General features: G+C 41.6%; 1 protein-coding gene across 1 annotated transcript in view; it reads right to left on the bottom strand.

Annotated features, from left to right (window-relative positions):
- MAN2A1 (mannosidase alpha class 2A member 1) overlaps positions 1-17,411 on the bottom strand; it is a 234,149-nt gene that overhangs the window by 72,042 nt on the left and 144,696 nt on the right. The window contains exons 13-15 of the mRNA XM_090038361.1: positions 5,482-5,647; positions 3,006-3,242; positions 2,772-2,894 (exon numbers count right to left, since the gene is read on the bottom strand). Of these exons, the coding sequence (XP_089894487.1) occupies positions 2,772-2,894; positions 3,006-3,242; positions 5,482-5,647 (526 nt within the window). The remainder of the gene's footprint in view (positions 1-2,771; positions 2,895-3,005; positions 3,243-5,481; positions 5,648-17,411) is intronic.

The following is a 17,411-nucleotide window of genomic DNA, read 5'->3' as shown; positions in this document are numbered from 1 at the left end:
GCAACAGAAGGCCATCCATGCGATGGCCTTGCTCCAGGAGATTGGGATCAGCGATTCCCTTAACGAAACCGAGTGGAATACCATCTCCCAGATCTTGGTAGCCCTCAAGCCCTTCCAAGTCCACTGAGACCCTCAGCACTGGTGATGCCCTCCTTAGCCAGGTGATCCCCCTAGTGAGGGAGCTTGAGAACCCAATAGAGAAGTTCCAGGGCAATCAACGTTCCTGGCTGGGGCAGGCAGGCATGTCACCAGACATGCAGGCACTGGTGAGGCAGCTGAAGGAAGGCATCAGGAAATGGCTGGATCCCTTGTGGTCCAGTATGATCCACATGATGACAGGCATGTACGACCCGAGGGTGAAGGGGAGCATATACACTGGCAGCACCAAAACCCTAGATCACTGGACACAGGTGCTGGTCAACAAAGTCAGAGGGGCAGAGGCGAGGGGATGTGGAAGACAGGGATCCACTTTCCCATGCCAGCACTCTGAGCACCAGTCAGTCTCCCCCCATGCCAGCCGCTGCCAATCTGGGCCAAGGGCATAGCTTCAATGTTGGGGTTCAGACGCACAAGACCCCAGCCTTAGGCAGGTAGGAACTTCACTACATCAACCTCCTAGGTACGGAAACTCATGGACTCAATACAGATATTGGAATTCTGACTCTACAACCCGCCAGACATCTGACTCCCCAAGTACCTCTCCACTTTTACCTGCGCTGCTCCATCTCCCTTCCCCCTCACCACCCCCTGATGCCTCCATTTCCATTTTCACTGACTGGCTTTCTTGCCTGCATTGCATGCTAGTCTCTGGCTTCTTTATTATTCCTTCCATCTAGGAACAGCGCGCGCGCACACACACACACACTCTCTCTCTCTCTCTGCAGGTGCTTCCTCAGCCTGATGAAGGGTTTTTTCAACCTGAAAGCTTGCTAAGATATATTTCTCTAACTATTCAGTTGGTCTACTAAAAGATACCGGATTGACCCAAAGGACCTTTTCTGCCAGTGCCATGTCTTTAGACTAACACCCTTAGCACCTGTCCTAGGTCAGCTGACCAGGAGGAGGGAAGGGCCCTGGGCACATCTAAGTCCCAAGGCTGGGGCTGGTGGGGAAAGTTCTCTGGCAGCTGCTGGAGAAGAAGCTCCTGCAGGAAAGGAAAGAAAGGCTCTAGTCTGACAGTTTGGCTGCCTAGTGCTACTGTGCTACAGTGCACTGCTTACCTGCTGTTATTTAAAGTGGTGGACTGGACTGAGGCTGTAGGGGAGGAGGAAGCCTCATTGGGGCACACTACTGTGTTGTGTAAAGGCCCCAGTGCCAATGAGGGCACGCCTTAACACACAGACAGTGTCACCATGTCACGAGTTTTGCTCGTCAGCAGCCTGAAGTGGTTTCCCAGAAATCCCTACACCTATCTTCTTGAAATCTGGCAGGCTCCATGGCCTCAGCAGGGGCTAGCAAGCCTGCAGTTTTCACCCCCCTGCACCTTAACACACACACATACACGTGACATAAGTTTTGCTTGTCAGCAGCTTGAGGTGCAGTTTCCCAGAAACCCCTGAACCTCTCTCACTGAAACTTGGCAGGCTTCATGCCCTCAGAAAGGGCCATCAGCCCTGCAATTTTTATCTGAATCAGCCAAAAAATGACAAAGGTATAGATATTTCAGTAATTCCAAATTATAGTCTACGGCTAAACCTCTGAATCAGAGCCAATTCAGTCAAATCAATTCGGGACAGTGACCCAAATTGAATAACTGTCCTCTCAATTGGCCAAATCTGAATCGAATAACTCCCGATTCACAGAGGCCTAATAACAACTAATCTGATTTTTTAAATTTCCTAGTGCAAAAATAGAATGACTATGTAATTCCCCTCTCCCCGCAACAATTGCTAGGCTACAGTTCTACCTATTTGTAGTAGATGATTGCATTAAAATAGCTGCTTATAATTTAATGCATATATATATCACCACTTATATTAAGGCTGTGAGAGAAGTTACGATCAGGTTGAGTCCCAGCATATTAACTGCTCTATAAATAAACACAAGACCCCACAATACAAAAATAATTTAGTGTATTAACTCTGTTATTGAATGTATGAATTAAGAGTACGACTAACAAGTCACTCAACTGACTGGTCAAATATTGTCAAATGACTGCATATTTTTTCACTGGTCAAAGATTATAGCAATTTTACACAAACTACATTTTTTTTTGTAATTTTCTTGAAAGAAACATAATGTTTTATTTTTTGACATTTCTTACTGGAAAATCTGTGCTTTTTCTGTGCACTATTTGGACCTATTGGCAAATGCTTATAATTTTTTATTGAAATTTGACCAGTCAATTGACCAGACTTTATTTGACTGGTCAAAATATCCAACCCTAAATCTCAGATTCAAGATAAAAAAAGGAACACTGAAATGAACGTGTCTTCAGTAAATTTTTATCATAAGACATAAAATGAGGTCTTGACCACTTGAAGTCACTGAAGGTCCTACGGCACTTCTTGCAAAAGTAGCTGGTGTCCAGTTTATATTCTTGGCAGCTAATTACATTCTGCCTATCCCTGCAGTTTCAAGTGGATGATTTATTTTTTATCCAATTCTGATCCTAAACTGTGTCAATTTTGCTGTTCACTACTAAAGTAAATGAAACTCTGCTTCCAAGAACTGTGCATTACATCAGCTGATCAAATGATTCTTCTATATAAGCTTGTAAAGTGTTTTCAGATCTTTGAGAAAAAAACCCTGTATATAAATATTGCTATTACCTTGGCCTCTCCATCTGGTAAGAAGAGGTAAGCTCCACTCTTATCTCTGTTACTTGTGGTTCCATACCAAGCAAACTCAACCTTTATTTGATGATTTTTGCCATCTTCTTTTGTGGTTATTTTCTAAGGAAAAGAATCACAATTTGAAATATTGACATGTTCAGTTTTTTATGCATCAGAATCACAAATCCCACTGAGAACACAAAACACATTTCAAATTGTGAACCAGTGTACCTCCAAAAGTCCAGAGTTCCCAGAGAACCACAGCTTCATATAGGAGTTCTCTAAAATTATGTCATCCACACCATTTTGCATCTCGTTTATCTTGAAAATGCTATCTGGGATCACCTTTATATTGTTGCTTCCACTAATATACATGTTATAATCAGCAAAGACTGTTTCTGAACTTGGAACCTCCAAAACTTGGTAAACTCCCAACCCCAGAGGTGACAGATGTGCCACAAAAGAAATCTGTTGGAGAAAGAAGAAGGTACTAGATATAAAAAACAAATATTATGAAAAGTGAAAGTTTAAACATATTGCACAAAACTCAAGCACAATTTAATCCTGCTTGCTTCAGTGGTTATACCTATGGCCCTGAGAAAAATCACAATTTCACAGACTGCATGGAAACGACAAAATTTGTGAACATAGGCAGTGAAAGCCTGGGGCTAACAGGGCTTAGCCCCCCTCAGACATGGGGCAGCCCAGGCATGGGCTCCAAGTGACTGCAGTTGGGAGGGAAGCACACATACACACAGAAAGCCTGCCTGGGATTGCAGCCAGATGGCATGCAGAGCACTGCCCACCAGAGCAGGTAAACTGGGGAAGGGTCGTGGGGGATAGATTGAGGCCCTCACATTGAGGGAGAGACTGGGGCAGAGGCATGGGCAGGGACTAGAGCGAATGGGGCCCCAGGGCAGGTTGTGGGATGCTCAGAGCATGGGTTGCTCATCCAGGGGTGCAAGGGGGCTCCTGCTGCTGCACATACCTTGGGAGAGGCCCAGGGGGCATGTGCCCCCCAGATTTGTGCATGGGGTGGAGGTGGACTACCATTCCGAGCATCTCATGACCTGTCCTGGGACCCCATTCACCTTAGCCCCTGCCTCTGCTCCACTCCCTCTCTCACTGCAGGGGCCTCAATCCACCCCCTCCCCCAGTGTCCCTTCCATTTCCCTGATTTATTTACTATGGTTGGCAGCGCTCTGCACACCATCTGGCTGCAATCCCAGCCTCCTGTTGGTTCTGTGTCTGTGTGCACCCCCCCTCCCCCCACTGTGCCCAGAGCTCACAGCCAGGGTGCCTTGCTGCCCTCTGCACTCCCCCACATTTGGGGGAGGCTAAGCCCCATTAGCCCCAGCCTGCCGTTGCCTATGGCTGTGTGCTTGTCTGCCGCATGTGTGCTGGTAAAGCATCATTTTTCATGGAACTACTGGGACCCACTTGCCAAGATCAATGGTAGTTCTGTGAATATTCTGTGAAAAAATGATACTTTACCCATGTGTGTGTCACAAATTTTCAACAAGATATCTGTGATTTTCTCAGGACCCTAGTTATACCAGGGCTGAATTTAATCCACCTTGTAAAAACAAAAATAAATTACTAATACAGTGTGTTACTAATAGGAAAACCTCATATTGCTGAATAAAGAAATACCAATTATTGCTATATAAAGAAATACCACTTATTCATCACAAATAAAAATAAATACTGTTACTGTTAAGTTGATTAATAGCAGGATCACCACTTACTATTATAGCGACTTTTTTGGTGTGTTGCTCTTACAGAATACACTTGTAGCCTGAATTATTAGGCTGCACCTCAAACCCACTTAAAAATCTGAAAAACGATATAAAAGAATGGTGCCCTACAACTGCTCTCTATTTTCTGCTTGCTTAGAAGCTATATAAAAGTAAAATAATACAGTAGATACATTTCCAGGAGAAATTTGCTCAAAATTCCAGTTACACGTGTCTTTTCTTCTTCTAGAAAGCTTCAGATATCTGCACTGGAAATTAATTAGCAGTAAATATTTCCTTGAAGGAGGGTTGGAAAATAAACAGTGCAGGAATGAGATCCTTAAAAAAAACCAAAAAAACCAAAAAAAAACAAACCCAAAAAAAGAATTCTACCCAGCTTCCAAATCAAAAGTATTACTAAGTAAACATATTAGATAGGGACCTATGAAATATTTTACAATTTTCAATCCCAGTTTTATGGCCAAACATATATAGCATCTGAAACCCAGTTTTCTTTATAGTATTCTTTTTCATGAACTATATAGCTTCTAATATGAAGCTACAGCACATAGCAAATGAAAAAAAAAGCAGAAAACAAAACTGATGGCTTACTTTCACATAGTAGGACATGATAATTACCTTAAGTATCTGTTAGAACCAAAACAAGTAGCTGGCTCCTGAACAAGTATCTAACCTGAATACAGCATAATAGAAATGACAACTTATCTCCAAATCAATATGATGGGAAAACAAGACAACTGCTCAAAGCTTTGAACCTGAAGGGCCCATTTAACACATAAATCACTGTAGATCCTCAATTATCACCATGCTTTTCTAGCCAAAGATATACAATATGTGAAGACCAGGCTTCTTTCAGTATCCTTTTTCATGAACTATGTAGCTTCTAACATGAAGCTATACAGAAAACAGAAAATCCAAAAAAAAAATGCTTTTTATTAAAAGTAACATACCTGATATGATTCATGTGATACTGTAGTAGTTCCACCCCAAACAGCACAAACCTGGACCATAACAAGTTTTCCAGATGGGGATAATACTTTAACTTTGGGTGAATTCACATTCACTGAAACTACTGAGAACCGCTCTTGTTCTGTTGGATTATAAATCAAAAGGTACCTGCAAAAATATTTTTTTTTCCAAATTATCTTTGTGAAAACCAATGTTTATTTTCAAGTTACCGCATTGTTTCCCACTAATTATTTAAGCAGAAACAAGTATTTAAACAAAAATTTGGTCACAATAATAATATTCAGGATGTAAGCAGGAAACAACGAATAACTAACAACAATTCTTCAAAAGATTTTTAAATGTTACTATTTCTCATAATCTTCAGACAGAAAAAGGTATCTTATGGTACTTACAAAAGTCCATTACAATTAAACTGATTTTTAAAGCATTTTCATAAACAGTTATAATTACAGCCTAACAGGACAATCTTTGACGTATTTTTTTTTAAATACTGAATTATTGTACACTGCCTAAAAGTAAACAATTATATTTACTGTACAATTATGTATTAATTTTACTCATCTTATTAGTGAGATCGGTGCAGCAAAAGAATAAAAAAGACAAACTACTGATGTTTTCCAACATGTTAGAAAGAAATATCTTAGACCTCTGTTTTTAAGAGCCCACTGCTGAACCTGAAAGTTCTGAGGAATCAAACTAGTGATTTGAAAATAGCCAACTGAAGTATACTTCTACTTAGAGTTGATGTATATTTTTTCAAGTGTATAGTTTCTCTCTGCTATAAAAGCAAACCCCTTATCTCCAAAGCCTGAAACCTTTTAGGCATTCCCTACAAGCTAATGGCAGTATATAATGGGAAAATGCATGTTTACTTGACGGCCCTCATATGAGCCTAACATAGGTAATAAGTGCCTTTGTGAGTGCTCTCCTGTTGCAGCAAAGGTTGCATTTGTAAACCAATCAAATTACAAGTTTTTAACTTTTAAGGTAGTAGTTTCCACAGTCTATTGAGCATAGGCACTGCAAGTAAGCCCCACCCCTATATATGGTCTGTACAAATGACAGCAAAGGCTCCTTCAATACACAGATGGAGATGAGTCAAGTGTTGACCAAAGGGAAAGAGTGAAGTCAAACCTCTAAAATGAATTCTCTCTCTTATCTTTCATCAAAGTAAAACATTTCTGTCTTCATCTTTCACATATTTTTCCCATAAACCCAACACCTAATATCTTACATGAAAAATTAATTGGATAAATATTATAGAAAGCTAGTAAAACAAAACCACCCCCCCATGAATACACCTTAAACTTTCAGTACTTTTTTGTTATGTCACTGAGTCAAAGTTATATGCTAACTGTATGCTTTTGCACAGCTAACCAAGACCAAATACAGCTTCATGCCATGCAACATAGAAGCTGCCACATGGCAATGACAAGGGAAAAGTTGACCTAAGTGCCAAAGGCCCTCTCTAAACATTCAGGTAAAGATGCAATAGGATCCGATGTGCAATTTACACAATCATGCCTCCTGCCACACCACACATGCACAGCAGAAAGTGCGATTGTGGGATCAGGCATTAGATCCCATCATGCCTTATTGTCAGTGCAGGGGGAGCCCAATCCCAGCCTCCCCCTGCACTGGCAAGATGCAACCTCCTGCAGCTAGGATCACCACACACAACTAGGGCTGGAGGATGCCCACTGTGACAATCTCCCCATTCCAGGGCTACATGAAAACACCAAGGCAGGGGGGATCATTGCAGGGGCAATCCCCTCCCTTCCCCACAATCCCACTCCAGGGGTGATACCCCAGGTCAGGAGGTGGAAGAAACTCCTGGGGCTAGAGGATCACTATGATCCTCCCACCCCAAGAGTTTCCCTGCTCCTCTGGGGCAAGAGGACTGCCCCTGCAGCAATCCTCGAGCCCCAGGAGCCCTAGGGATCATGGAAGCTGTAATCCCCAGTGTCCAGGGGTTTCACTCACCCCTGAGCCCTAGGAATAATGGCTGCTGTGATCCCTAGGGCTCAGGGGATTTATGCTGAGCACAATGCACCCCTGTAGTCTCTCTCTGGAAGATCCTGCTACACATGGAAATTAGAACTTGACAGCAACCAGCTATAAAGTTAGTATACATTTTCAAGTTCTAACTTTATAGCTGGCTGGAGATTTTTATTGCATAATAGCTACTTTGCAAATGTAGCTGGTCTCCAGGGGTGCCTACATCAGCCAGGAGACTGCTCTGACATAGGTGTCTGGTGCCACTTGATTCAGAGAGGGCACGTGCACCTCTTGAGTCGGGGGGGCACTTCTGGAAGCAGTGCGGCCGCTTTGGTTGGTGGCTCCCCAGCCAGCACTTGCTCCTGCCTGCCAGCTAAACAGGGAGTGCAGACTGGCAGGGGGTACACCGGCACTCGGGGGTGCATATGCACCCCCATGCGTCACCCCTGTGCTCTGACACGCTGTAATTACAGCACATTGGAGCAGACTTGATCAAGGTAGTAAGTGCCTTTGTGAGTGCTCTCCTGTTGCAGCAAAGGTTGCATTTGTAAACCAATCAAATTACGAGGTTTTAATTTTTAAGGTAGTAGTTTCCACAGTCTATTGAGCATAGGCACTGCAATTAAGCCCCACCCTTACATATGGTCTGTACAAATGACAGCAAAGGCTCCTTCAATACACAGATGGAGACGAGTCAAGTATTGACCAAAGGGAAAGAGTGAAGTCAAACCTCTAAAATGAATTCTCTCTCTTATCTTTCATCAAAGTAAAACATTTCTGACTTCATCTTGATTAATCAAGTCTGCTGGTCTGTGGTAATTACTGAACTCCAGTCAGCCACCACTAAAAATTAACACTCAGAAAAGACAGCACTTCAGCAATGCTACAACTGCACAAACCAACGTCTTTCAGGTCAGAGGACAAGTCATGGACCTATCTATCCCAACCCACACGGAGGCAGTCTGCCTTCATGTATTATTGCCATGATCTAGCTATCAAGCAAAGATTTAGAATGACTACCAATCCAGAGCACTTCTTCGTGGCATTGCCACAGGTAAGCTCTTAGAGATCATTCTCCTGAAAACTGCTAAAATGTCTCTCCTATTACTATTTGCTTGTAAGACCCTGCAAGAAACTAAATTAGTGAGAACATTTCACCACAAAAACAGTGAGGGTTGCTTAATCCAACATTAATGAAACTACTTTTGTAAGCTCCCCTTACAGGGCAAGACAGTGCTGATTAGTTTATCATCATTAAATTTAAAACAAGAAAGATGATTAAAAGTAGAAGTTTTCTCTTATTGTGTACATACATAATATCCAACATATGGGAACCCAGATCATGGTTGGTGCCGTTACGTGTTACTGCAGCATAAATGACCACCTTGAGAGTCTTCAGGGTAAAAACACTATAGATCCCTTGGAACCAAACCATGAAATGTCATAAATTTTGCATCAACATTATTTATGCAAACCTATAGCAATAGAGATGTTAACGCGATTACTGAAAATAATTTCGAAGTTACTTTAAGATACATTTTACTGGCAAAATAAAATGTAAAAAATGCATATTACAAAAGATTACTTATCTCTAAATCTACTCCTTAGAAAAATACCTGTATGAAGGATTCTCATTACTAAGTCCTGAGCTCCCAGCAGGAAGGCAAAATTAACTAACTTTAAATATATACTTCAGCAAGGCATCACTCAAAGCCTTTCTGGCTCCCTGGTCAGTCGTATGTTAATTATCTTTCAGTTCCACCTTCTAACACATAACCAATTAAAAATGTCTCTTATACAAACAAAAGACGTGAACATTATAATATCAGTCAGAATGGAAGCTATAAAAATCAATGTGTACAAAAATCATATTAATTAAAAATGTTTTTATAGTGGGGTTAATGAATGACTGGTACCTGCATGGTATCTTCAAAAAAGCAGAACAAGTGTAATTTTTTTTTTAAATATATAAGATTTCTTACTCTTTAAAGCTATATTAAGCAACATTGCAATTTAAAAAGAAATTAATTGAAACACTGCAACAGCCAGTCATAAGAAGAGAGTTCAATACCCAATAGGTAATAGTCAAGATCATCCTTTTTTTCTAAAAAAACATATTTCAAACCTAATTCAAATGACATATCTAGTATATGTCCTCACGAAAACAAACATGACTATATTTTACACGGCTTAAAGTAAAAGTTATCTGAAAACAAATAAGCCCTCAAAGCCAGTCTTTATGGAACAGAGAAGTAAAACTGTCTTACACAACAAATACAAGAAATATTTTGTAAAAGTATAAAATAAACACCTTCATATTACCAGGATTGAACCATTCTTGAAACTGGCAGTGGAAGCCACTGTACCTCTGACAAAATAACCAAGCATGTTGTTTGACTTGTGGTTAGTCAAGTTTATAACAAATTCATCTAGATAATCTTCTACTGATAGTGTTAATAAGAATAGATATCAGCACATATAACAGTCAAATGGGCCTTGAGGTCTTTTCTGAACTCACGGGAAAACCACAAGGATTATGCCATGTCAGACTTATGAAGAACCATCTCACCTGTAGGAGTGAGAAGGTCATTGACAAATAATACACCCATTAAAGTGGTGTTTCAAAACACTACTATAAAAAGAAAACAATCTTGTATTAGATAACAGTGCCACTTTACTCCTGTAAAATTTCCTGTAAAGGTGAATCCACTCTTAGAGACCACAATCATCATGCTATTAATTCAACACCACCAGGAAAATAGCTACCTATTAAATTAAATTAAAGCATAGGGATCTAATTAATCTAAAAAGGTGGTTGTATCAGCTCTATGAAGACTACTGTAATATCTCATAACACTAGAAGCAATTTAATGGAAGGATGCGAAGCCACATATAAACCCGGCCATAAAAGGTTGAAGGTAGACTTTCTACTTCAGTGAAAATTCATATACACAATAGCTACCAAACATACCTGGAGAACGTCAGTCTGAGTTACAGTCTTAGGTAAGTGATGAAGCAGGTCAAGAAGCTTTTTGGTAAAGTACTAATCTTGGCTTGCTGCCATCATGCTATAAGGTGTTTCTGTTTACATTCACAAACTCTCCTGATAAATGGTTTCTGAGAGACCAAGAGGAAATAAGCTACCTATTTAAGAGCTTCCATCTACCCAAGCAGAAACCAGGATGTCAGGGAAAGAGTTCTTATGGAATGGCCTGGGGCTTCTTGATTGGATGGAATCACCCAGTGCTGGACTCTCAGGAGGGGGTCACAGCAAGACTATTTGCAGTAGGAAAGAAACCAATACCTGTGCAGCCATGTGTATCCTTAGGAGGATTTGCAGCAAGGGACATTTAGGTTTTCAGCAAGGGAAGTTTAGATTAGATTAGGGGGAAAAAACTTTCTTACTAGGAGGTTAGTAAAGCACTGGAACATGCTAACCAGAGAAGTTGTGGAATCTCCATCCCTGGAAGTTTTTAAGACCCAGCTAGACAAAGCCTTGGCTGGGATCTAGTTAGGGATGGTCCTGCTTTGAGCAGGGGAGTATGACCTCCTGCTGTCCCTTCCAACCCTATTTTTCTATGATCAACTTTCTAAGTTTTGTTACCAGTTACCCCAGATTGGCATAGACAAGCTCTCTCTTCCTCAGCAATTCTTAAAAAAGTAATAAAATAAAAATAAATGAAGGCCTTCAACCTTTGTCTCCTACAAGGCTGAATGTATCTATGCTTGCTACATTTTAGAAGTGGAGTCTGATAAGCGAGTACTAATAGCAGATTATCTTTGTAAAACCACTCAGCTACCCAGGCATAGGGGCAAGTAAGTAATTGATATGAAATATCAAAGTCCTTCAATACTCAGTTCTTCTGAGCTCTCAGGACACAGATGTTATTATACACACACATATGTATACAGTACTAAGAATTCTAAATCTTAAGTAGTCAACTAGTTTTTGTGTTTTTTTGTTTTTTTAAGTAGCAGTGAATTGAATTCAGGGAAAAAAAGTCCTGAATTGCCTGAATTTTTTTCCTAACGACTGTAGTGAAGTATTTAATGAGTTTTGTTTCACCAGTGACAGACTTTTAGGACTCTTTTTCTCTCTAAAGAAGAATCCTGATACCTTGGTCTACACCAACCTAGGAAAATGATAAAGTTCCTATATTGTCATACTTCTCCAACTTTTGCACATAACAAAATTCAAATTAAAACTAAATAAGAAAACTATCTGTTTCCCAACTATTTAGAAAGCTTTTTCTTCTCAGAACCTCAAATTTTACAAAACATGCAAGATTCCTTCCTTTTTTAAGAGTATAAAACTCTCTTTTCATGAAGCTGTAGCTTAACACTTTGTCTAAACAACAGGTTAGATAAAGCTCTGGAGAGTAAATTGGGATTCCCATGCCCTCTGAGACAAGAATTAAAGCACCTGGAATCAGTTGAGGGTTGAGCGAAAATTATATTTTAACTACATTTTTTCTATACTTTCCTTCATCTATGAAGGAATTGTGTGTTTCTATTATGTAACACTAAAACTGGAATGGATGTAGGACAAGCAGTCAAACACACAGCCTTTGGGTTGTACCTGGCCCCACCATCTGGCCCCTAAGTCTAATCAGACCCACACAAGGCAGAGTACAAGCCTGTGCCTGCAGGACTGGACTAGGCCCACAGACCTCTTTCCTTTTCCCCAGCATACCTGATCCAGCAGCTACTTTGGCTCAAATTCCAGAGCAGCTGGAATGGGCACCACGTGCATCACAGTCCAGAGCTGCTGGGTTGGGCAGCACATACAATGCAATCCAGCTGAGACAGCCACTACATGCAGCAGTCACTCTGGTCAGACTGCACCACACGCTGTGCCTGTTCCAGCCACTCCAGGACCTATGTCTCAAGTAGCACAGGTCCCAGACCAGATGGAGCAGCCACCAGATCAGATATGCTAGGGGAAAGGGGCCTGTGGGCACAATCTAGCCCAAGAACTAGTCTCATAGCACTTCTCGGTACCACAGGGACTAGATGAGTTTGACACCCTTGATCTCCACACCAGAGCACAATAGGGAACTGGGATCAGTGTGCCAGAAGACCACAGTGCTTTGTTTGCAACCCTGCAATGTGGCTCCTCTATGGCCACCTCCCAAGTCTATCACCTTGGTGTCACAAACCATTTCCCAGATGTGACCTTAACCTTTTTAAATGGATGTAAAGACATGCCAAAGCTACTATTTTCTGGAACATCAGCCCAGACACTTGGCTTCTCAAGTTCAGTGCAAATACTCAACTACCTGCCCACCCATGATACAAAACAACTTATAACACACACAATATCCACATCCGTAAAACACTCCAACTGGAAACAAGTGCAGTCCCAGACCTCCCCTCCACCTGGAGTAAACAGATGACGGCAGAGATGGCAGCTCACAGGCAAAACTGACACTAGCACGGACGACCGGTGATGCCTTAGTCGAGGGGGGTCCAGCTGATTGCTGCGGCCACTTCCGGAAGTGACTGCAACCACTTCTGGGAGCGCCATGGCACTCCAGTCCCCGGCTGGCGCTTGCAGGGGGGGGCACTGGCACTCCTGCCTGCCCCCCTAGCCACTACCTAAACAGTGAGCACGGCCAGTCAGGCAGTGCACCGGCACTTACGTGTCACCACTGGATACTAGCATCTTTTCCAGTTTGAGTTGATGGTCCTAATAGCATAGTTCAAGAGCATGTGATGTCAACCAGGTCTTTGAGGTCCATGAAGTCACATGCTTCTACTGCCAAGGAACACTTGCACTCTAAGTGAGGATGCCATTAGCAAGTAGACCCAGAGGCTGCGTTCAGACAAGCGTGGACATTTGGTTTCTCGGGGACAACTAGTAGAGGGACACCTCCTGTCGCTGCTAGTTGTCCCTAGAGAATGTCTGTGCCACACACCCTCTGGTGCATTGCAGGTTACCCCAGGTGGGGTAGGAAAGGCTCAGGCCAGTAACTGTGCTGGCTCCAGCAGCCTTACCTGGAGTCCTGGGGACCAGGGAAGCTGCAGCCGCATTGCTCCTGCAGCTTGGAGCCCGGCTGGCAGCCAGAGTGTGGCTCTGGCTGGCCAGGCTCCAGTTTTGGGTGGCGCGCACTGTTCCCACAGGCACCACTCTGCTTTTTCTGTGCGGATTTTTTTGACCCCTGGATTGCAAAGACTCCAAGAAATATATAATTTGTCCAAGGAAGGAAGTGTAGGGGAGGGGCAACCTTTGAACCCAAGTAGTATTTATATTTGTATTTAATATACAATATAATATAAATGTGCGTCATCCAGATGGTCTTAGAACTACAGACATCCTTTATGAAAGTGAATACTTGCTTGAGAAGTAATACACCTTCTCCCCAACTCCTATGCTGATCATCAATCCCAATGGCTTAAATCTTTTCAGAAATTCAAACCATAATGAAATCATGAACAGCTGAACAGGAAGAACAACACTTGCAATGAACTACAGACCTTTCCCCGCTATCACTTTCCCAAACTGCTGGAGGTTCATGTGAAAAAAAGTGAAGACAAAAAAGGATTGGGGAGATTCACAGTTTTAGAGCACATTCTATCCATTCAGCCCCTTAAAATTAGTTTTAAATATGCTAGGGAAGATTTGTAGCCTATACCTCAACCATGACATCATGCCAACGGGAAAATGAGGAGGGGGAACTTTGTTGAATTTCATCCTGTTAATTTCAGAATATTTCTCCAATTTATCAAAATCATTTTCAATGCTGATCCTACCTTCCAAAGTGCCTGCAACCTCTCCCAGCATGGTGTCACCTGCAAATTTGATCAGCATATTCTGTTACATTATCCAAGTCATTAAAGCAAATACTGAATTGTACAGAACCAAGGACAGATCACTAAGGTGTTAACAGTCTGACTGAAAAAGAAGACACTGCTTCTTTCTGTTTTTGGCCCTTGGTCTACTGCTTGAAGGGAAGGACTGTGCTTCTTCTATCTTCTCACCTGGGCACTAAAGGATAAGAGACCTGAAACACAATATCTAGTATGGGTTATCTGCCATATTTACTCAAATCTAAGACAAGCTCAAATTTAAGATGAGCCCCCCATAATCATATTTATGTATGGAAAATGTATAAAGCTGTTATACTTTTCCAGGTATTAAATCTAATTATGGTAGGGTTCCTCTCTCCACCATCACCCGACTCCCCCTTCATTGCTACACTAAAGAAAACAGTGGTGGGGGGAGTCAGGTGATGGTGGAGAGAAGAAATGTCAGGAAGCCCTTTTGCCCTCTGTCCCCCATACTTCTTCCCTCTGTGGCCTTCCTGACCCGCCATCTGCACCCTCCCCATCTCCAGTCTCTGCTCCTTTCCCCACCAGTTCCCCACCATCTCTGCCCTTACCCCCGACATCCTGCTCACTGAGAGACACTACTTGAGCTTTGTTCCCTGCTGGGTCACAGAGTGCAACACACAGAAACAGCCCTTGCCAGGCTATACAGCAGTGGCAGCACTGCTTATTGGCTGAGCAGAGGATGGAGTTTCCCTGTACTCCATGTCTGGGAGGAAATCCTACCAAGCTGGAGCCAAGCTGTACCTGACAGCGAGAGAGGAAAGGGGCAAAAGTAGGGGAGGAGGGGGCAGAAGCTGCAGAGGACAAGCCGGGGCGGGGGGAGGCAAGAAGCTGCAGGCTGCTGTGGGTCTGACTCTGGCCCCAATCCAGGCTCAGGGCCAAAATCAGAGTTGCAACAGCTTCCTGCCTCCCCCCCAGCTTCATATGCGAATTCAAGACAAGGAGCTTCCTCTCCCATGCTGAAAATTTCATCTTAAATTTGAGTAAATATCTACTTGCAACAACACTGACAATGCTTTATTATTCTGGGGTTACAGTAAAAAAAATGTGGAAGTCTCTTACCCTTCCAGGTTATTAAAGCTGACACTAAATTACTTGATTTTTCTTTGTCAATCCAACAGCAAACATTAACTTAATATTAACCTACTTTGTCTTATTTTTTGATGATTTTTTTAACACTTTTTGGGTGACAAGTTTAGACTGATTTCTTCTCCAATAGGGCATTGTACAGATTAAAGCTCAAATTTTACTTATGCCTACCTGACATCTAAGACTTAGTAGCTATTTGTACTAGATTTCAAATAATGTATTATTATTCATTATTATTTATCCAGAAATATGTACTAGATTTGAAATAATTCTAATGCCATTCAAGGCATCTCTCCCAGTGGAAGAAACATGTGCATTCCACCCTGCACACAGCTCTCCTACTTTGGCAATTGGTCTGAGAGAGTTGCCTACAGGAAGCAAAAAGGAAATGCATGGCCCTGGTTGGGAGGAGTTCATATTACATACCTTAATCATTTTAGGATCTTATTTTTCTGTAGGGCCATGGGTAGAGATGGACAGACCCACTCTTAGCCTAATAGTCTAGTGATTGTAACACTTTCCTAGGATGTGAGAGACCTGAATGCCACTCTGACAGATGTTCACTTTAAGTTACGATGGGCTCTAATCCTCAGTACCAACAACTATACCTCTTGCCATGCCATGGCAAGATGCACCATTTTAGGATCAGGAATTAGACCCTAATCATTCCTTTCTTGCTGGTGAGTGGGAGCCCAAGCTCATAAAACCAAGATGAAACCAATCAGCTGATTAGCAGTTGAGGCTGGGAACCAAACCAGTCCCTGGCCCAAGTTTACAAAGAGCCTGGCACACAGAAAATCTTGCACTGGCTTGCCACAGCCTGACACCAGGCTCTCTGTATACCAGGAGCTGTATAAACCCCATGTGCCACCCAGATAAGCAGGATACAGGGCTTATACAGCATCCCCCACATGGGGAGCCCAGCACCAGGCTGCTGCAGCTGGGCAGCACACCGGGCCACATGCTCAGTTTAAGGTTAGATACCAAGCCACAACGCTATTCCACATATAATATGCGGAATAACTTTGTGGTTCATTTACTGTATTATAATGTCTTAAATTGACTTGCACATATGTCCGGGTTACTATTTAAAGCACAGTCCACTTGTTAATTGCGTCTTAAAGGTAAAGTGTGCTGAACACCTCAGGCATTTCAGAAGAGAAACAGGATTCAGGCTTATATTGAGTTTAGGTCAGTGATCCGCTAACAATTTCAAATTAAATCGAAAGTTTGCTTTAAACTAGATCAAATATGCAGCTATATAATGACGCTGTTGTAACAGTTATAACATCAAGTTCTCTAAAATGTCTATCCAGTTTGAGATACCAAAACAGAAGATACAGATAACACATGGAAAAAATGTAACATCAAAATGATGGTAATATATCAACTCCAACTAATCTTCCCACAGGTATAAAATGTCAAGATCTAAAATTGCTATGAATACAACAGATAAAAGGAACCTGTACCTTTGATGACATACTCATACTAAAAATAGTTTTTGTGCATTTGTAAGAGATCGTTAGCCTTTAACATACCTAGCATAAACAGAGTTTTTGGAAATATTTTTTCATGCCCAAATAAGAAGACATCTTCCAGGGTAAAAAACAACAGAAATTTAAATTTGACAGTGTGAAAACACTTGCAGAAGAATGAATATACAGATCTAACATTTAATTTCAAGTCAAAGGAAGTACAAATCAGCACCTTGCTTTAATAAGGTGGATCAATAAAGACAGCACCAGAATCTATTGTCCACAGATCAAATTCAAACCAATTTACTAGCACAAGAAAAAAATATATATTGTCCACAAATAACAATTAGAATCATAGGAAATCAGCACGTCATAGGGACAAAAAACCAGACTGTAATTGATAGGAAAGTGATTTTAATAAAGTTTAAGGGATTAAATGATTAATTTGGAAATCAATCAAAATATTAAGAAATAAAATTTTTACCATCTCTAAAAGAAGTAATAATTGACAGAATTTG

This window comes from Crocodylus siamensis, chromosome 3 (genome assembly GCF_052110815.1).
Source record: "Crocodylus siamensis isolate JL-2025a chromosome 3, ASM5211081v1, whole genome shotgun sequence".
Taxonomy (NCBI): domain Eukaryota; kingdom Metazoa; phylum Chordata; order Crocodylia; family Crocodylidae; genus Crocodylus; species Crocodylus siamensis.
The sequence above is the reverse complement of the archived record's forward strand: the minus strand, read 5'-3'. Positions and strand labels throughout refer to the sequence as shown.